Consider the following 17,512-nt stretch of genomic DNA (forward strand, 5'->3'; position numbering starts at 1 on the left):
AGCCTTTTTTGAATTACATTTTGTGTTTCCTTCCCTATTTGTGAGGTTTTGTTCTTTTGTATATCTGGCATTATAATAAAACAGTGATGAAAGTCCTAATGAGCACATACAAAGTTATAAGCCAGAGGTCATTTTGGTTGTTTGTTTGCCAGTAGTTCATTGATCAAAAGATCTCATACAGCCTTTTATTTAAGGATCCCAAAGGGAATTTGCGAAACCCACAACCTTTTGTGTGAATACAAGTCTTTTGTTTGCACTTATAAGTGCACATTCTCTTATTGTTATGGATGTCAGAAGAGTATTGGGAGATCCTGTACCGAGTAATAAGCCAAATCCTAAAATACAAATCTGAAAATCTATAGCGAGCGTAGTTGATCCAAATCATAATCCAAAAGGCAAAGTTAAAAACCAGAAAAAAGTCCTTTAGTCCACAAAACCAGAAAGAGTAGTCCAGAACAGCAAGCCAGAGATGTAATCCAAAAAGCGAAGTCAAAAAGGGGAAAAACAAGTAAAAAAAAACAAGGAGCGATTACATAAACAAGAGAACGCTGAGTACTTGGGGTGAGCTACCAAAATATTGAGCAAAGAATGAAGGAGAAGAAGGTCCTAAAATAGTGAAATAGTGATTAGATGGGACAGGTGAGTGGTTAGTTTTTTTTTAAAGGTTTACGCCTTCTTAAAGGGGCCGTATGGGAAGCCGGAGATGTAACGCTTATTTTCTACTTCTGTCCTCAGGTCCTTGCTTCATTATTGATTCTAAAGTGTTGACATTGTCAGTACCATTCAGGATTTTAAATACTTCAACAAGTACACTTATAGCCACCTCTGTTCAAGACTGAAAACATTGTTACTTTACCCTGTCTATATGACATCCCCTTCAGGTTGTGAATTAATCTTGTTTCTTTTCTTTAACTGAGACTTTTATAACAAATGTCTCCAGCGCTAACGAACATGGAAGGATAGGTGAACCGTAGTGCTAACATTTTAAATATGTTAATCTAATGATTAATTGGAAGGCACATCAGCAGCCTGTTGTGTGTTTGCACCCCTGTTCATTCCATCTTCTCTACAACTTTAATTTAGCCAGGATAATAAAATAATTTGTCTAGATTCCTTTGGTATTGTTGTGTAATTAAGATTGATGTTCAGCCTTACTTAAACTGCCTTTATGGTTGTCCAGAGTCATACTGCTGATGACATAGAAAACCTCTGTAACAATGAGTTACAGGGGGGTAGGTGATAGGACCAGTTACTGTCACACCCTCCACATCTAGAGGGCGCTCCTGCTCTGTCCTGTTCCAAGTTTCCCTGTGCTTTACTTGTTCTTCCAGTGTGTCTTGTTGTCTGGGGCTTTATATTTCCAGGTCTCTCTATCCTCCTCGCTCGGCATTGGGATCGGTTGTCGAGAGGCTCGCCTCACCAGGTCACCCCACATCTGCTACCTAAGGGCTTATGGGCTTACTCCACCCAATGCCTTGAGCCCAGACCAAACCCCCTTGTTTGCTCCGTTCCTGTCTCTACGCATAGGGTCCTTCTGTCTTGCCAGTCTCTAGCCCCCGGCTTCCGTGACAATTATCTTCCAGATTATGGCACACTTCTTTGAACGTCTGAATTATTGAAGTGAGATTTACAAAGACTCAGATCAGAGTTCTCCATTAGTAACTAAAAAGGTACGATTTCAGTTAGTGAGAGAAACATCCATCAAACAGATCATTTTCATTAACTAGCAACCGACTATTTCCATAGACAGTCAAGACGGTTTTACTTCCAAGAATGAATAAAGTGCATCACACCTGGGATCACATTCTTAACCTGCTTTTCAGTAGCTGGTTACAAGAAACAGCACACATTCTGCAGAGGACATTTTTTCTAATTGTTTTTGTTTGGAAATATTTGTGCTGTATGATATCCAGTCTTTTAGTAAATACTTGTAGGTATCCTTATAAAATAGTTCATACTATAGGGTCACAACCTATAGTTTTTGTCAAAGTCAGTAATTTGAATCTTGAAAAACAGTATTAAACTGATAATCCCTTTAAAATGTATCAGTATTAGATATATGAAATTTGACTTGCTGTCATCTCATGAAATTTTAGTTTTAAAATATGTTAACAGAAGGGATTTTATATCCAGTATGCCATAAAACTAAGGCCAATTGTATCTTTGCCAAATATCTAATCACTGCTTGTTAGAGAAAGACTCAGTAGGATGATAGAAATTCATTGTCAGGAGAGGGGATATTTACATTCTGATCCAGTTAATACTAGAGGTTTTTGCCAGGCCTTTGCAAAGTCTAAAGTTTTCAACAAAGTGAAATATGTCTGGCGGTGATTATTTTCCTCAAAGGTGGAATGACTTTTGTTCTGTGTAATATTCCTCATAAATATCAAAAGATTCCTCCATCCTAGGCAGATTTCGTTGTTGTGGAATATAGACTAGTGGTGTTACACAAGATGGCTTTACATCTTTTGATCAGCAAAAGTAAATATTGTGCCTTTTATTTAAATCTTTAGTAACATCTTGCTGAGCACACCACTTAGATCAAGGCAGTTATGGTACTATTTCTACTTGGATATTTAAACATCTTGCATTATGCCTTTCAGTTTAATCTTGTCAAAGGTTTCATGATAGAGTTTTTATGGAGTTATTTCAATTTTGAATGATAGTGTACCTTTACATATGTTTAGAGAGCTGCTGTGTTTGTGCTGCCATCTGATTTTCTAAGTATAAGTCTGCCTTTTATCCATTGCATTGAAATTTCAAAAGCTATCTTATATAATCTATGAATTAGACTAAAGGCAGTGCTGAATTCAGTATGAACTTCAATTTACATGTAGTTTGTAGAGGCTCTAAATAATGTTTTACTGTACATATGGCATGAAAAATCACAAACGTCAACTGATACAATAGGATTCCTGTGGAGATCCTTGATGAAGGAACTGGACATTCTTGACCAACATCCACCAGACTGCCATCATTTAAGCTATCACAAAATGAAAGCCTTTTCATGATTGAACTGTGGAGAAAAGTGCAAAGACACTTTAGTAACTGAGGAAAAGTTCTGAAATGCATAACAAGACATTTAATCACTCTTATTAGATACAAATCTCATCAGAATTTACACTTCTGCCTGTGTTAATGTTATCAATAGTTTGGGCATAAGAAAGTAAAAGAAAAGTTACTGTCAAATACTTTTCTACCAGAGAATTTAGAGATCGTGAGTCAATTATAATGAAGAACACACTGGAATACAAACAATAACTTGGGAAATAAACACATTTTCCTAACAGACTGCACCATTAATAACTGCATAAAAACTCTCATAGATATTCAGAATTATTCTTCATTAAAACACATTGAGAATTGTTTTGCAATCATTCTTAGGGAAGTCCCTAAGAAAGATGGAAGACTGTCTTAGGTATGGGAAGTCCCAGTTATCAAAACCCATGCAGGGAAGCAGAGGTGTGGGAGATTCGGGTCTACCCTTGCTCCCCAATTTTTTTCCCCAACATTGTTAAATTCCTTAAAGACGTTGCTCATTAAAAACATAAACTGCAGAAAACAGAATTTATGATCTCACTTTTCAAAACTATCTTCTTTATATACTAACTTCTGTTCATTTTTTTTTACCTTTTATCGTTGATGATCGCTGACTGCTATTTTGTCCATTCTTGTCCTGCTGGACTTCAGTGCTGCCTTTGATTCCATTGATTATATTATCTTTCTGAATAGATAAGAGAGGGTTGTTGGTATTACTGGAAGTGCATTGCTGTTGTTTAAATCTTATTTAACTGAGTTTGCAACCCTGAAAATTTTAATCGCTATGCCTTGAAGTTTTTGCTGTAGCCAGGTAAATCTATATAAATTTATTTCAATTATCTATAAAATTAGTATTTAACATTTTTGTTTTCATTCAAATTTTAAAAAGTTGTATGGGGCTTACAACTTGTATCGGAGCTGTGCAAATTCCAGAGTTTCAAAACTACCCTTATTCAAGTGTACAAGCTGAAATGGCTAATGCAACATAAGAAGAAGGAAAAACCACTTGTCAGAGGAGAATTTGATACACTGCTACATTGCCAAAGCTACTCATCTTCAGTTGATCAAATTGATAGAGCTTAAGGTCCTGTTTACTGATTGCTGGAATTGATGTACATGAACTAGGGTAGTTTTTATGATTTGTTATTCTTCAAGCGGGTAATTGAACTAATTGGGCAAACACTGCAGGGGATGTGTGAACTTGAGATGGACAGGGCTTTCTTTGCTGGGTGTCAGTGCACTTGCAGTGTTGCGACCAAGAGCTGCACCACTTCTACAGGTGATGCTAGCATTACTGTAGAAACTGTGGGGCTCACAGTGTGTTAAATGGTGAATGACTTAGATGGCGTATGTTGGATTAGAAATATACACTGTACTTAAACACTTCCACTGCTATCTCCCCACCACCAGCAACTGTGTAACTCTATAGAGTAGAGGGTTAAATCTTTATACTCATGGCCACGTGGTTGTGGGTTCAAATCCCAATGAAACCTGAAGTTTGTTTTGCCAGCAGCCATATCACCCTACAACTCACAACTGGCAACCTTCTAAAGCTAAGCAGGTGTGAGCCTGGTCAGTACCTGGATAGGAGACCTCCTGGGAAAAACTAAGGTTGCTGCTGGAAGAAGCATTAGAGGGGTAGTAGGGGGCGCTCATCCTGAGGTCTGTGTGGGTCCTAATATCCCAGTATAGTGACAGGGACACTATACTGTAAAAAGGTGCCATCCTTCAGATGAGATGTAAAAACGAGGTACTGACTCTCTGTGGTCATTAAAAATTACAGGGCATTTCTCGAAAAGAGTGGGGGTGTTACCTGGCCAAATTTCCCATTGGCCTTCACCAATCATGGCCTCCTGATAATACCTGTCTATGAATTGGCTCCATCACTCTGTTCTCCTCCCCACTGACAGCTGATGTGTGGTGAGTGTTCTGGCGCACTAATGCTGCCTTTGCAATATCCAGGAGGATGCTGCACATTGGTGGTGGAGAGGAGTCCCCATTACCTGTGTAAAGCATTTTGAGTGGAGTGTCCAGAAAATCATTATATAAGCATAAGGAATGTATTATTATTATTATTATTATTATTTTGGTACAAGGATCATAGGTGAGCAGAGAACTCAGAATTGACAATTCCATACCCACTATAAAAATCTTACATATCACAGATAAATAAAATATAATCTTAACAAAGCCTTCCCATTCATGTGGAAACTTGCCATCTCAGTCATTATACTTAGAGGACTCAATTTGCTTAAACTGTGTTAACAAAACTGTAGGCTGACATTGCTACCAGCATTCTCTTTTTCACTAATATCACATCTGACTGATAATTTCTAGCTTCACTTTTTGTGGGAAAGGTTTTGGTCTGATTTATCACTTATTTGTATTTTAAACACAATATTTTGATTATATTTAAGCACATATTGGCTATAGGCAGTAATAAATTAACAATACTGACAAAATGCATGTTTACCACTTTTTTTCTTCTAATATTCTGTTATTCCGCTATCCTATATTAAACAAGAAATATTAAATAAACATTGAAATTTGAACTTGTATTTTTACAGTAACTCAAAGACACAACTTTGCCTATTGTGACACCTTTGTTTTATAGAAATGTCATTGCTTCTGTGAAGCAGAAGAGTACTACAAATCAGTTTATAAATATTTTCATATGCATTCTTCAGTATTGCAACCAGTTATCCCATAGTTGAAATGTGTCTGCATGCTGTGTTTATTTACAGCAAAATATTCAGTGCGTTTGTTTTTGTTACTTTTGTATTATATCAGATTAAGTTGTTTTTTATGTGGTGTTATACAATTCAGATCTGTTTAGGAATAGATGAATAGGGATGTTTCAGCATTTAAATATGCTTTGGCAATACACTTGATGTGGTCAAAGTTTGGTCCCAGAATACTTGTGGTTGGTGAATTCCTGCCACGAGTTTGCAAAAAAGCTTGCATAAAAGTACTTTCTGTATTATTTACAAAGCCACCTCTAAAAATCATTTTTGAAATATGAACATAACACAGTGAGACACAGACATTGGTCTTTTGATCATTTTTAAAAACCTGCAACATTTCTCAGACTACATAAACAGCTAGCATATGCTGGTAAGAAACATCTGGTAAGCTTCGCACAGTATGGAACCTTAAGTAAGTAGTCCTCTGAGTAAGTAGCATTTCCTTTATTAATGAGTCACTCACTATCTCATTCTGTAAATTAAGGATATGAAGTCAGAAATAAAAATGATCAACAATTAATTACTGAATGAAGTGAATATTCCAACAACATGCACACCTGTTATTTATATCTAATTCATACTTATGGGTTTGGTACCTTGTGATTTATTTTCTTGGTGTGTATCTTGAAGAGATGCAATTCTCTTGTTTCCTCTGTTCTCTACACTTCACATTCTGAGTTTCCTGAGTGTGGCTTTTCAAAGTCCCTAAAATAAGTTATATAAAGCCTCTAATTTAGGAGATTGTACTGAAGCTCAGAATAAATTCAGTGTAGAGAGATTTCTCATTTTTTTAAATCTTGGAATCAGTCCAAGTATTCAGGACAGAAATATTGGATGCTATCTTTTGCTATCATGCTTTTGTCTTTTTCAGGTCCGATATTGTTACACAGTGTTTGCTGATGAATCCAAGCATATTTTTAAGACTTTTAAGTATTTTAGAAATTAGGCTGCTTGAATTTAACTCAAGCTAAAATGCCTGAGCAACTTCTTTTTTCAGCTTCCTCACATTGCCTCCCTTTTAATTTCTGAATAAAATTTAATTTATTGCTGCTTATCTGAATAACTTTGCTCCTGACTACATCAGTGAACCGTTAACTCCCTATACATCTGTACATCATTTGTACTGACTGTGGAATTCTTCCAGTTCCCAAATCAAACTTTGAACATTGGGAGACACTCCCCCCAGTGTGCTTTCAGTTCTGTTGCTCAAGATGTATTGTTTCTAGATTTGTAGGGCCTTGTGACTGACAACTTTGGCCAGCATCACATTCCCAACACCAAATTTGCTTCTGGGAAAACTGGCCCTGGTGTGAATATGTCTGTGTGTACACTAGAATAGACTGGTGTCATGTCCATGGTGTACTCTGCCTTTTGCCTGTTGCTTGCCAGGTTAGGTTCTGGCTCCCCCCAGTGGCCCGGAACTGGAATCAATGGAGATGCTTGGGCAGGAGTATCCAGTTGCTACTGAACTCCACTAGTAATGATTGATAGCAACATGACTGTATGGCACTACTGGAACTCATCTGCTGCCTCTCCTGTGGGTTTACACAGTTGAGACAATATCACAGCAGAACAATGCATATCCTTATGCTTCTTGTGAAACCACTGCTATTTTCTATGTTAAGAATGTGATACAATAAAAGGTAAGTGGACCGGCTATGAAGAATCATAGTCATTGTCAAGTCACTTTCCTTATAACTTGACCCAAACTTTTATCTATAGTTCGTAGTAGTTATAGTCACCTTACCTCACCTATACACACATTTTGTTCTACCAATTTACTGTTTGTATTAAGTAGATTAGTTTTGTGTCACCTGTATTATGTGCTCATTTCAGTTCAATTTCAAATCCTATTATTATGCTTTCTGAATGATCCCTCTCCCACTCAGAAAATTCTGATACAATACAAATTATTTTCTTGCAGTCACTGAGATAAATCTCTGATCATTTGTTAAATTTGTATGTATTGACACCTGCTGGTGAGCATAGTTTAATTACTTATCACTCAATCTCACATCTGAAAGATTTAACCATATGAGAGGAATACAAATTCAAAATTCCCCAACATGATGATGGGGGGCATGGATGACTGATGGATTTTAACAGTAGTTTCTGTATACTTCTTGAAGTTAGGTACATTGCTATAGTAATGAATGTGACTGAATCATTAGATGATTTTGTTTCTAAAATAAATAAAACAAGCACCAAAGTTTGGTATTGTTTGTTTACTCAAGCTCCATTAATATATCATCAGGCCCCACATGAAGGTCTATTTACAGTCAGTGGAGAAAATGTGCAAAAATTCAGAAAACCTGAAGGGGGTGACTACTTTTTCATGAAACTGTAGAGTACATCCCACAGGAATCTATGAAAACGTCCTGCTGTGGTCACTCACCCGACTAGTTTGCTGTTAATAGGAAGTAGCCTAGTTAGTTTCTCAAAGAGGAGATTATGCTCTTTGTTCTGTTTTGTTTACCTGACCAACCCTCAGGTGTGTCAAATTTGGTGAAGGATGTGGGCATAGGCTGTGATCTGGGAAACTGTACACTCTTGTGGCTATTGTAATGTCAGTATGAGGGAATTTTATTTTTTTAATTAAAACATAATTGGATTTCGAATGAATGAGGGATCCCAGAACTCCATTATGGCTGAAAACAGAGGGCAGGAAACATCTTTTCCACAAACACTGTAAAGACGATTCTGGAGATTTTAGAAGCAGTGAAAGGTTTTCAGGGGAAAGCCATAAAACAACAGTCTCCCTACTCATCAGAACCCTTAATGTCAGGATAAATGTCATCTAAGAGATGTACACAAGTGGCAGAAAGAATAGTTTTGCCCCATTATGCTCATTCTGTATGGAGTATTGCATGATGCACAAGCCTACCCTTATGAAAAGGAAGATGGAGAAAAGAAGATGAGCCAGCAAAAAGAGAATCACCACATGTGAATGTAGAACAGATGAAGGTGATGCCTAAGGTCCTGGAAGCCTTGAAGGGAAGAAGGAAAAAGAGGAAGAAAAGTCAGACACAGATGTTGTGTACTGAGGGAAAGAAGTCACAGGCTATTGATTTGATCGATCACCAGACAAGCAGAAGGCTAATTTGAAGAAAACTGAGTGAGGCTCAGCAAGCTGAACAGCAGAAAAAGTCTTGAAACCAAGATGGTCACCTGTAAGATACAGAATATGAGAGAGCTTTTTCCACCACCATCAATAAAACACTAAATAATGGAATTTCTCGTGGAAGAATGGTGTCACATTCCTCCAAAAGAGTTCCTGACGCATACTGAATGTATGCCAAGGTGCACTGAAGCTGTTCTGTTAAAATCTCATGAAGGCCCAATGCCCTATTAAGACCTTTTATGTTGGTGTTTCTTTTATTATGGCAGATACCTGTTGTACTGGCAGACCGTGTTTTTGTAAATCCTTTTTTCTAAAGGTATTTTGTAGTGTGTTTATACATTCAATACTCATCAGTTTGGTTCAGTGCAAATTGAAGTACACCAAAAGGCACCATGGAAATGCTGAGGAGGCTCCACTGATTATATTTATTTGGCACTTTGGTCATGTGCATTTATACAGGTGTTTTGAAACATACAATTAGTATATAGAAAATATACAATATATAGTCTAAACATCATGGTAGTTTACTGTAAGTTTTAGTTTCAATGTTTAGCATTTAGTACACTAATGACTGTAACTTCCAGTTAAGCCAATATCATGTGCGTATTGCTAATTATACTAAATGCAAAGATGAATGAAACAAGGCCTAATAAAGAACTTTAATTTGCTGTTTTCTAGGTAGAACAACCAGTACCAAGCAGTTAAGTAGAGGGAACAGGCCAATATAAGCCTTGAACAGAAGCCACACAGAGGAAAGACATCTTAGCTCAATGATGACAACAAAGCATGCTATCACTAACTGAGTCTGGAACCAGGTCAGAACTTTATATATGAGCCTCTTCACTTTAGAGTCCATATAGGGGCTTAAATAGTGATGAATGCGGTAGTCGGCTTCTACAGTGGCAGCCCAACACAAAAACCCAACCAATTGCCCTGGGTGAAGCCCATGCCACCAAGCTGAAAATCCAAAAGTAAGTAACAAAGGACTAACATGACACTTCTGAAACACCAGTCTGCGAAGCCATTCTGCTGTGGTCTTATTCCACATGCGAGCAAAATGAGATATCCTGGTTAATGTCTCCAGAGTCAAGATATTGCCATCAGATAAGGCATCCCAAAGTGGACTGCCATGTTTGTTGTAGCCTCTGAATCCCAGGCCTGCTGCATTATTCAGAGACTCGCTCAGGGTCCAATGAGAATAGTAACTCAATTTATATAACAGAGAAATACCCCAGATGAACAGAATGCCTTCAAGGACATTAAAATGAGCTTGGCTTAAGGAACTGCTACTTAAGTGGCACCTTAGAAAAGTTTTGGCTCCTTCCAAAGATAAGACCAGCAAAGTTTTTTGGAGAACAGCTCCCAGTGGAAAAGGAATAGAGCTGAGACCGTTCTGTTCCACAAAGGACCTGAAGTAGCTAAAAGAGCACAGGGGTCCTCCAAGCAGTGCGGGAAAAAACAGAGTGTAGCTAAGGTAGGGGATCCATAAAGGAAAGTTATAATGAACAGAGCTCTGTGCCTTGGTCTGCAATGATTGAAGTTTCCCATCTTGAATATCCATCGACAGGGATGTCACTCTCTGGGTGAGCAGCATCAGTGAAGAAATGGCAACCAGGAGCCTAAAAACAATGAAGCAATCATAACTGCTTGGAAATAGGTTCATTATAAGTAATTATAGGTACAGTACACCTATGACTAGAGCACACTTGTGATCTAAGATTCACAGTTGAGCAGAGTGTACAACTGCAAAGACTAGTCTAGATAGAAGAGATGGTTCTGGGATGATGTGATTAAGAAAAAATGTGTAATGTGCAATGTCTGCCAAGATACTTTTAATTGGGATTTTTAGGTATCTATTTGCATATCTCCAGGCCTTTAGGTTTCTGCCTCTAGGCTGGTCTTTTAAGGTTATTTTTAAGTCATTTGAATATTTTTCCTTAAATCAATGATGTGTTCTTTTGCTTTCAAAACATTTAAGTCCAAAGAATGGAGCACATGGATGAATTGGCCCATGGTGATATTCTGAGTTTCATAACAAACTGACGACTCTGTGTCTTCAGCAAATCTAATAAGATGTCTATATATGTGTTTGCTCTTACAATCAATAGAGTATAAAATACAATAAAGGGGACAAGTGCAATGCACATCAGATAACCACCACCTCACTTTGACATGTTGAAACCTGTGCATTAATAATATAAAACACATCTATCTGATTAGGTTTTGTTTTAAATTCTTTGAGAATTTGTGTTAAAAGCAGAGGAAAAAATAATGAAATAACATACTAAAAATGACTTTGCTTGGTCAACAAGTTTATAAATCATTTTGAATCTTTAAGGCATGTTCATTCAATTCAAGCTTTATTATCCCATGAGGGAAATTTGCTTAAGTGAATATTTACATTAATATGTCTTTTTCTATTCGTCTCCCTTCACTGTATACAAACTGCAGGGATGAATTAAGTCCTATGTGTCCTTTATAATGTATCATGTTAGATAATAAAATATATTACAAAAGCCAAAACTCTTTTAGGCTGAAGTGGCTATTTGTATTTATTTACCCTTCACTACAAATGCTATACTCCCTCCAATGTGCAGTCATCAAACACCTAATAATTTTAATACAAAATATTTCTTTACTGGCAGAATTAAAGGGGAACTACAGCGCATTTCAAACAACAATAAAAGTAAAATGTACTTACAGTACTTTAACAAAGTTCACAATTTTGTGCTTAATTCAAAATCTGAATTTTTTTCTATAACGTTCTGAGAAATTGGAACTCCAGTTCCCTTTAAAGCCAGAAGTATCTGTGTCTCAACATAATGAAAAAATAATTGAAAAATGTCATTTCTATCAAAAAAAATTAAAGCAATATTAATGTAACACATTACCTGTTGTCTATGGATTCCTGAAGCCAGTGCTCCTTGTAATGGATGAAAAGATGCCAAAGAGTTTGCCAGCACATTTGTATGAAAAATCCCCAAAAGTGAACATGCTGGGGATGGACTGACAGTACAACCAGTACAAAAGTTGCAGCAGGGGTCAACACTATCAAACAGTATTGGCCCATTGTAACAATAGCTAGGACACATCCTCCCAGCAACAGGTAGATGTACCTGAAAAATACAAGATTTTTACTAATCCCATATTCTGAAAGAAACACATTCATGAATGTTTGAAATACTATATATAAATGTATAAATTGTATACAGTCCCTACTAGCCTTGTCTTTTTGCAGGGAGGGGGTTTCTGTTGTTTCATAGCATTAAATTCAGTATTTAACTTGGATGTTTAACTGACAATACTAAATATGAAAAAGTGTAGTTTATTTTTTATATGAAATATGAAAAAGTGTAGTCATTTTAATTTTTATTATACTGTGATTTTTTTACATATACATTATACACTTTTACCAGTAACAAAATCAAACTGCTTTTTAAAACATAAAACACACTTAAAATCAACATATAAATCAGTGATCTTTCAAGATAACTAATATAAACTTTGACAAATTCAAAATGAACTTGAAAAAGAACATGTAACACAGTATCTCAAGTTACAGCATCTCAACTACCACTTAGTAGAATTACTATTGTATTTCAATACTCATACAGAAGCTACAGCTCACAAATGGCTTCAAGCCTTATCCAAATTATTGCAAATGAGCAAAAATAAATATAGTTTAGCAAACAATACTCATCACAATTAATAAATTCATTAACCTTTTTCCTAGACAAGGTGTCAATATTGTAAAAAATACAGTACAAAAATGCCCTTGGTCCTTAATCTAAATCAGGACTACTAATTGTGGTTGAATATGTTTTTATATGTACAAGAGAAGCAAACATGAAAAACCTACCTTGAAATCACACCAAGGCATTTTAATTTAGTGAAAAAGTAAAAAAGCAAAGCAAATGGAAGAGCAGAAAACTGATACACTATTTGTGGATGTAGGTCAAAAACACACCAGCTCAAATCCATGTTTTTGTGAGTTTTAACTTTTTTCTTTGCCTCAATGACTGTGTAACATAGCCAGCTTGACCTTATATCTTAGCTAACATCTGCTTCAAGCTATTCTCTTTACACAAATATTAACATAGATTTCTAAAATGTAAAGCTGTACATAAACATCTTGTGATAACAGCAGTGCTTCTCAATTGAAATGACGCAAATTAAAAAGAAATTCCTCTTTAGTGCTGCATGAATAGTGTTCCTGCTGTTTATCCAAGGTGCAGACATGGAAACATAATTTCTCAGCTACCACAGCTTTTTTAAAATGAATTTCTCTATTTTAGCTCTGTGATATACTGTATCAGTGTACACAATGAAATCCCCTAAATCATATCTTTGTTACCTGAGGGAAATTCTTTTTTATCCATTTACCTTGATATATGTGGCTGATGTTTGTATGGAATGGTGGCACACTCTATCTGTTAGATAATTGTGCTTGAATAGTAAATGCAACTAGTGCAGATATATACTCCTTAAAAAATCAAGTATGCTTTCTGTTTTTGTGCCATTTAGCTATGAGTTATGGGTCACGAAAGTCATTAACTGCAATTTAGTTGAACATAAATTTCAACAATTCATACAAACTTAAAAACCTTGCAAAAAAGGGAACAGAGGGGAAGCAGCACCATAGAAAGTTTCCTAACTAATAGTATCACTGTATGATATGACAATGGAACATGACAAAGACACACTACAAAGGGTTGTGGCAATGGCACAGAGGATTATAAGATCTGACTTACCATCAATCGATGAGATCTATGCCACCTGTTGTCGTAATAAAGCTTGATTCATTATTCAGGATCCCAACCATCCCAACCACAAACTTTTCTTCCCCCTACGCTCTCCCAAGTGGTACAACACCATAAAGCACTGACCACTAGGTGTCATGCCCTCTGCAGCCAAAGGGCGCTCCTACTCTGTCCTGTCTCTAGTTTCCTGTTTTTGCTCTCCTTCCGGTTTCTCTCTCTCTCTGGGTCTACTGTATATATTTCTGGGTCACTTATTCTGCTTCGCTCAGCATTGACGTTCGGATGTCCTGAAACCTGCCTAGCACCAGGTCGCCCCATGTCCGCTGCCTGAGGGCATAGGTTTCTATATGGCATTTCCTGAACAGCTGAGCCCGGGCTAATCCCCGTCTCGCCGCTACGCATAGGGACTTTTTCGTTTGCCTGCCTCTCCACGGTTTGTCCTTTCTGACATCCGTGACACTAGGCTTAAGAACAGTTTCTACACTATGGCAGCTCATTAACAGCTTACTGTGTAATGCCTTAGAATTCAATGCACCTCTGCATTCTGCACTTTTTAACTTAGCTATCACGAATCTATTCTCCTGTGTGTTGATTGTTCTGTAGTACCCATTGTATGTTGTTGTCCTATGTTGTGCATGATGGTCTGCTGCAACTGTCATTATTTATTATTTAATGTTTTGTAATGTACTGTGCACATTGTGTGATGTTGTCTGTTATACTGTGTAGATCCTGAGAACAGCGTGAATAACAATCCCAAAGTACATGTACATATGGCAAAATAAACTCCTCTCTCTCACTTTTCAATACATTTACATAGTATTTACTGTAAGTCCCTGTCCTCACCTATGGTCCTCACCTGTGGGTAATGACCAAAAGAACTAGATCACAGATACAAGCGACAGAAATAAGGGTTTTTCCACTGGGCCGCTGGGCTGACTCTCCATGACAGGGTGAGGAGCTCGGCAATCCGGGAGAGCCTCAGAGAAGAGTCGCTGCTCCTCCGCTGCCTTTCTTCCAATAAGTAACAAGGATAGTAGATAACACTACAAAGCATATAATATGTTTATAATTTCTAGAGGGATTGTGAAAAGGTCCCTGATAAAATGTTATTACATTAAGAGCCATTGCAGTTAAGAATAATATATGCAGATGCCAGGTTTTCCCAGACTCCAGTTAATCTACCACTATGTCTCTGGACTGTGAGAGGGACCAAAGGACACAGAGAAAACCCATGTGAAGCTGGGGAGAACATAAAAACTCCACATGCAGAGAGTAACCCTGGAATTGAAACCAGAACCCAAGTACTGTGAGGCAGTAATGCTAACCACTGCACCACCATGCCACCCCACATGTATCCTCTTCCTGATCTACAGTATATAGATTAAACTCTGATATACTTAGCAAGAGAAATTTTAAGATGTTTTCAGAAAACTTCACAAAAAAAAGGGTGAGTAGAAAACACAGATAGGATTATAAAAATACAGATAATTTCACATATCAAAATTATAACCTCATCAAAACAATGTGGGGGAGCAATAAAAAGCAAACAGAATGGCATTCTGAAAAAAGTCTGAATTATTAATCCAGGGAAGTAAGGATACACTAGCAACACCCCCTTTAGAATATTATGTTCTGATTTGGCCACCACAAAAATGATATTATAAATTAGAAAGATCTGGCTCATCAGAATGTCTTATAAAGTATCTATTCATTGTTACATTGCAGGCGCTGCTGAACAGTGCTGTAGCAAGCTGACAGGCCGAAACCCAAGCACTGGACTTTGTACATCTCCAGAAGATTCCTGGAGAACTGGGGATGCAGCAGCTAGTGATGAGAGTTGAGCAGGCAGGCTGACAATCAAGCAGAGAGAAAGGCTGTTGAAAGACTAAGTGAGAACTGTCTGGATTAAGGGTAGTGAAGTGGCGGGTTGAGCTGGTGGAGGGCTGTCAGAGATGAAATTATTAAAGTGAATCTCTGCTAGATCTACATTGTTGTAAGCTAATGCTTGCGATAGGAAGAAGAGCATAGAGCTAGTGTCTCACAGCTCCAGACCCTCGGAGCATCGTTCTGGAAGAGAATTAAGCCTTAAATTGGCCGATCAATCCGGCACCTGATTACTAGATTGGCTGCCTGATTGATAGATTAAGCGTTGAATAGAGAGAATGTCTATTAAATGCAGCAGGTGGCAGTTGGCAAACGTTTATGTTCATCACAGATTTCTGCTTTGCTCAGTTTTGGTGTTAAAGTGAGGCACTTGCCTAAACTGGTTTTGGAAACATGATGTGTATCATGTCCTTGTTTATGATTCATACCTGAAGCTATATATGAACTGATACTTTACCATGGGAGTATCCTTATTTATTTAATCTAGGGGTATTTCCATAGACATCACCCTAATGCCTGCAGCTCTGCATGTGATTACATTTTTAAAATCAGTGTTCTGGGCTGTAATAAATAAAATTTAAAACACATATCTAAGGAATGAAAAGAAAAACTGCACACTCATTACTTAAATGGTTGGGGAAACATAATAATCGATTATATTTTTACAGAACTGCAGTATTTACCTGATATACTGTAAATAGGGCTTCCAATAATAGTCTAGTAAACATTATAAACAGTTCAGACCTTCTCACCTGCAAATGGAAGAGTGTTTTTTCATAAAAATAGGAATACATTTTCTGCTTATTGAGGATTTCAGAAATAAAAATACATTTTCCTAGTAACATCAGAATAGTGCCATACATTTGGACTAACATTAGCATAGTTAAAATCTTTTTTAAATTAATCTCACCATTGCAAGAATGACACATTTTGTTCTTAATTTTAAAACAGATTTTTTTCAGAATGTGAAAAGTCTAAAGAGAGTTTACTATGTAAAGGATCATATTATATAATAAATATGTAGTAAATATAACATAATATAGAAACATTGCTTTAATATTAGTTTCTAAGAATACTTATAAACGTATAATTTGTTGATATATTGTCTAGGGAAAGCATTTACATATGTTATGTATTGACAAAAAAGATGTATCAAAAGATAAATTAAATACCTGCAGTATTTAAATAGTATAAACCTTAACTGCTTGTTAAAATAGGCTACTGTACCTCCTTATGTTTTAAACAATATAGTTTTTTCTGAATATTAATAATATAATAATAATTGCTTACACTTATATAGCACTTTTCTGGACACTCCACTCAAAGCGTTTTACAGGTAATGGGGACTCCCCTCCACCACCACCAATATGCAGCATCCACCTGGATGATGCAACAGGCATCATAGTGTGCCAGAACACTCACCACACACTAGCTATTAGTGGGGAGGAGAGCAGAGTGATGAAGCCAATTCATAGATGGGGATTAGTAGGAGGCCATGATTGATAAGAACCAATGGGAAATTCTGACCAGGACACCAGCATTACACTTTTCAAGAAACACCCTGGGATTTTTAATATCCACAGAGAGTCAAGACCTTGGTTTTATGTCTCATCCGAAAGATGGTGCCTGTTTACAGTTTAGTGTCCCCATCACTGTAGTGGGGCATTAGGACATGGACCACAGGGTGAGCACCCCCTGTTAGCCCCACTAACACCTCTTCCAACACCAATCTTAGTTTTTCTCAGGAGGTCTCTCATCCAGGTACTGGCTAGGCTCACACCTGCTTAGCTTCAGTGGATTGACAGTTGTGAGTTGCAGGGTGATATGGCTGCTGACTTATTAAATTTTCACACTCTAAAACAAGAAAACGGCAGGCATTCGAGAAATAATTACATTGACTTTTTGCAGAAGCTGGCGTTTGTGATGTTATTTTTGACAACATGATGTGATTTACATATCAGCTG

The 17,512-nt window shown here is 37.0% G+C and overlaps 1 protein-coding gene across 1 annotated transcript; it reads right to left on the reverse strand.

Moving 5' to 3' along the window:
- Nucleotides 1-9,550: 9,550 nt before the first annotated feature.
- Nucleotides 9,551-12,885, reverse strand: mboat4 (membrane bound O-acyltransferase domain containing 4). Its single transcript, XM_088912304.1, has 3 exons — nt 12,764-12,885; nt 11,796-12,020; nt 9,551-10,523 (listed from the first exon to the last, which is right to left on the reverse strand). Exons 1-3 carry the CDS (start codon nt 12,883-12,885, stop codon nt 9,551-9,553), a joined length of 1,320 nt encoding a protein of 439 aa, XP_088768430.1.
- Between the last annotated feature and the right edge of the window lie 4,627 nt (nt 12,886-17,512).

The sequence above is a fragment of the Atractosteus spatula genome, chromosome 3, assembly GCF_055471065.1.
Source record: "Atractosteus spatula isolate fAtrSpa1 chromosome 3, fAtrSpa1.hap1, whole genome shotgun sequence".
In the NCBI taxonomy this organism is placed as follows: domain Eukaryota; kingdom Metazoa; phylum Chordata; class Actinopteri; order Semionotiformes; family Lepisosteidae; genus Atractosteus; species Atractosteus spatula.

Bases quoted from the DNA above. Each gene is read 5' to 3' on its own strand.
- mboat4 (XM_088912304.1), bottom strand. From the start codon at position 12,885: ATGGATTTGAGCTGGTGTGTTTTTGACCTACATCCACAAATAGTGTAT. The intron at 12,021-12,763 runs GTAGGTTTTTCA...TGTATTTTTCAG, and splicing joins TGCCTTGGTGTGATTTCAAG to GTACATCTACCTGTTGCTGG. The intron at 10,524-11,795 runs GTAATGTGTTAC...CATTGTTTTTAG, and splicing joins CAGGAATCCATAGACAACAG to GCTCCTGGTTGCCATTTCTT.